Source organism: Condylura cristata, unplaced genomic scaffold (genome assembly GCF_000260355.1).
Source record: "Condylura cristata isolate star-nosed mole 26May11 unplaced genomic scaffold, ConCri1.0 scaffold00015, whole genome shotgun sequence".
NCBI lineage: Eukaryota > Metazoa > Chordata > Mammalia > Eulipotyphla > Talpidae > Condylura > Condylura cristata.
In genome coordinates this window covers 35734189-35738673 of record NW_004567116.1, presented here as the reverse complement: position 1 = coordinate 35738673, position 4485 = coordinate 35734189, and the positions used below count along the sequence as shown (strand labels likewise).

General features: G+C 47.1%; 1 protein-coding gene across 2 annotated transcripts in view; it reads left to right on the top strand.

Moving 5' to 3' along the window:
- Window positions 1–4: 4 nt before the first annotated feature.
- Window positions 5–4485, top strand: part of CCKBR (cholecystokinin B receptor) — a 9935-nt gene continuing 5454 nt past the window's right edge. Inside the window, exon 1 of one of the 2 annotated variants that reach the window (XM_004683113.2) lies at window positions 5–259. In XM_004683113.2, coding sequence (XP_004683170.1) covers window positions 103–259 — 157 coding nt within the window. In that variant the 5' untranslated portion in view covers window positions 5–102. The remainder of the gene's footprint in view (window positions 260–4485) is intronic. The other variant, XM_012725030.1, reaches the window with a different exon arrangement.

Below are 4485 nucleotides of genomic sequence, written 5' to 3'. Positions count from 1 at the left end.
CCAGGCGGGGCGGGAGCCTCCGCCGGAATCGCAGCGGGAGCAGGTGGAGCCGCAGCCGGAGCCCGCCGGCTGAGCTGAGAGGCGGCGGGCTGGGCCGGGGCCATGGAGCTGCTCAAGCTGAACCGGAGTGTGCTGGGATCGCCCACCGGACCCGGGCCCGGGGTCCCCCTATGCCGCCCGGCGGGGTCACTCCTCAACAGCAGCGGGACTGGCAACCTCAGCTGTGAGTCTCCTCGTATCCGCGGAGCTGGGACGCGAGGTGGGTTCCTCCCTAAGCCCCTTCCACGAGATGCTTCTTACTGCACCTGAAAGCGGTAATAGATGCCCCCACCCCACTCACAGCCTTTACATTGCCTCTCAAACGCCCACACTATCCCTTCATACTACTCCCTGTCTCCCTGACACATTTGTCCCCCACAGCTCCCACAAACGCCCACTGTCTCCCTGACACATTTGTCCCCCACAGCTCCCACAGCTCCATCACAGCCTCACACTTCCTGGTCAGAACCCCTTAACTCCCTGGGCCCTGGTGACATCCAGGGGTCCTGTACACCCCTAACTCATAGTCTCCTCCAGGACACAGAAGTGGGTAGACAACGACCTGCTCTTGCCAACCTTTCTGGGTCTCCTTTCCTTTCACACTCAGTTCTCCCTCACAATGGGAAGGCTGGGGAAAGAAGGGGGATGGCTGAGGGAGGGAACATGGAAGGTCTCAATGGAAAGTTAACATTATAATCTCCTGTGCCCCACCCCCAACAAGCCCTAGTCTTCCCAAAAGAGACCCTAAAACCCGAATTAAGGTGGACATTGGATATTACTGCCCAGAGTTTTCACTCATCCTAAGATCCCTCTGTCTCCCAAGTTGGAATTCTCAGGTCTTTTCTTTGTCACCAAGTAATATCTCCAAGTCCCTTCCAGCTCCCTCTCCAGCCTGCCTTTCCTTAGGTTCACCTTCCTATAAGCTGGCTGCCCCCTCACTATCCATCCCTTTGTGCCTTTACCTTTCCCCCTTCCCATTTGCCTGGTTCCCAAAATGATTTTCATTCCTCTCATCAGCTAATGCCTGCATTGTCTTGATAACCCAACTCAAAATATCTACTCCCCCCTTCTCATCCCTTCCCTTCACTTAAATGTTTATTAGACACCTGCTGCTACCCCCAAGCTGGGTGCTGAGGCCTTGGGGATGAACTAGGTCCAGTCTGGACACTCATCAGTCCTAGTCAAGTGCACAGGGAAACAAACCAGTGGGAAACCACAGCAGGCGTAGGAGCCCACAGAAGGTCTGACTTGTGGGCACAGAAAGGAGTTGGTGCCCTAGAACATCACAGAAGGAACCTGGAGATGAATCTTGAAGTTAGAGGAAATTCCAAGCTTAAGAAAGGAAAATGGGAATAAATTATAATTGAAATATTTATTCATCCCACAAACTAATGCCTGTTTTCTCAGACTACTTGTTAATACTCTCTTACTCAGAAGACATCATGCAAAAAAAAAAAATATTTATTGAACTAGAGGCTGTTCTAAGCACCTGGAATGTGAGTAGAACAAGATTATAGAGTTCTTATTTCATGGAACTCACTGTTTTGGGGTTGGGGAATTGATAAATAAGCAGGGAACTGTAGACTAAGTGGGCAGTGCCTCCTGACATCTTTGGGAAGCAGGGAGGTGTGCTCTAATTTAGCCTTGCCTTGGGAACTAAAGATGGCTTCTTTAGGATGTGAAGTATATATTGAATAAAAATTTAAAAGCTGATGAAGACTCAACCAAGGGAAGGGACAAATGACATGTAAAGGATCCCAGGCAGAAGAACAGCTCTGTTTTAAGCCTCCCGAGTTCGCAGTCCACTGCATGGTTGCTCAGTGTGTCAGCTTCAGTGCCTGAAACACGTCTGTAGGAGAGTAGGAGAGGAGGGTTGGACACCCGGATAGAGACCGCCTACAGAGTCCTACAGACCTGGCGAATGCGTGAGGAGTTTATCCTGAGGGCAATGGGAACCACCGGGAGCTTTAGTAGTACTGCCAGGATTTGTTCTTTTGTATATAGGATGGATTGGAGAACACAGATGAAGGGGGATGAAGGGACATACTTTCAAAAGCTATTGTGTTACATGCTGGTCCCAGTGAAAGATGATAGTGGCTTAACTAAAGTATTGGCAGTGGGGATGAAGCTAAGTAGATCTGAGAGGTGCTTGACCATGGGATCACAGAGCTGGTGATTACTGGGAATGGAGGGGGAAGAAGTAAAGAGTGACAACCAAATTTCTTACTTAGGTAATTGGCTGGATGTTGGTTTTGGGAATGATTACAAAGAAATAGAAAAATACTTGAAAGAGGAGATGATAAATTCAATTTGGAACCCATTGTGTTTAAGTGCTGGTGGGATATTTAGGTGGGGTTACCAGTGAGCCACTGAGTCCAGGATTCTGGAACTTAGGGGAGAAGTATGAGCTGGAAATATAGACTTGAAAGGTCTTTAATTAGGCAGTGGAAGTCATGGGGATAGATAAAATCATACAAAGATTGTGTGAGATAAAAAGAAAAGAGATCCTAGGAAAGGACCCTGAAGAAGCCAGCATTGAAAACCAAGCAGAATGAGAATGCAGAAAGGAAATCCAGGCAAAACCATCAGAGAAACAAGGCAAGTAAAAAGAAGGTTTCAATCAGGGTGGGAGAGGTGACATCAAATGCTGCTGATATAAATTGGAGAAGGACAGAACAGCATTCTTTTCATATTCAAGAACATGTCCTTAGGAAGAACTGTCAGTGTGAAGACCTGACTCTGGCAGACTCAAGTCTGAGTCATTGGAAAGGGGGTTATGAGAACTGAACCAGAGACAAAACTATGAAGATCAGTAGGGAGAAAGGGACAAAGGAACAAAACAGGATAGTGCCAGAAAGAGCATGGTGTTGAGGAAGGGTATGTGAGTGTGCGTTAGGTGTGTTGGGTGTATAGGAGGGAGGAAGTGGGGGGTGAGAAGAAGCAGCAGGGGAGGGAGACAAGGGTAGCAGGGAGTGTGAGTAGCTCAAAGCACCCTGACAAAGCAGAACATGAAGTACTTGAGATGGTGCCCACTTGGCCTTACTCGTCTACATGTTGTTTCCCACACACATCTGGGTGTAGCCCAGCTGTCAGAAGTGACCCGTGCAGACTGTTAGCTCCACTCTCTCAGCTATGACCTCACAGATGTCTGTTACCCAACTACATACCAGTGACAGCAGTAGAAATTTGAGAGTTAACCACATTATTCTGCTGTAAACCACACAGGTTCAAGGGTGACACATGTTCACTCAGAAGTCACCCACAGAAAACAGATGTTACCCTACAGAAAACAGATGTTACCCTATCCTCACTTTAATATTGCCCACAATCATTTAAATGTTACTCATCAGATGCACTCACTTTCATTTTATTTTTACCCACACACAACCAGGTACTACCCATGGCTGCTCAGTTTTCCAGATATTAGCCATAAAGTTAGAAATACTGCCCACAAAGTCTGTATTACTTCGCTCACCCAGCTGTTACCATCACCACTTGGTGATTCCCATGTTGATACACATACCTCTGAATGTCACCCCTGCTTCCCAAAGACAGTACCCACAAAACGAGATGTTGGCTACAGAGTAAGACTGCTCATTCAAATGTTAGTGCACCTACTCAAGTATTAACTAAACCTAAGTGTAACCCACATTCAATCAGTGTTACCTATAAAAACGCAGCCATTATCTTTCTCCAGTGTCTGCAGAAATCTATGTTACTCTCACCTTTCCTCAAATACTTTGGTCTAAAAGACCAAAGTACATCCCAGTGCACACTCTGATATCACCTGCATGTTATTCTACTCCCTCAGGTCCTACCCACTGACATTTGGGTGCCTACGTTTGCCCCACCATTATTCCCATCAGCTGGATGCTTGCCTGCCTGCCCACCACACACAGGTGTTAGTGTGACATCTATGTGACCAAATCCATCACATAGTGGAAGGCAGGATGGTGGCATCAGCCTTAAATGCTATAGGGAGTCCTTTCTCAGAAAAGCCCAGTTTTTATTTTATGTCCCATTATCTGGATGTTTGTCTCACAATCCCCAGTGATGTATTTATCCTTCTCTGCCATTATTTGGAAAGAACAAATGGAAATTCTCTAGACCCCAGAAGCAGAACTGTCCTGGTGGCCTGAATCTCCAGATCTGATTCCAGCTCTCCCCTCACCCCCACAGGCAGATGCCCACAGCCAGGGCATGCATGGCTGTGCCCCCAGGAGATGTCTTCTCCCTTCGTCCACCCTTGCCCTAGGTTCTTAGTTACTGAGGACAGAGGTCACTCAGGCTTGCCAAAAACATGCAGATGTGCATGCAAACACACATGTCTACACACAAGTCTTCATTCTGGTCATCTTGGCCTATGAAATTTTAAAAATTCACAGATATTTTTATAGCAATTTTCAGTTTATAGACAAAGTGTAAAGTACAGGGAGATCCCAAACA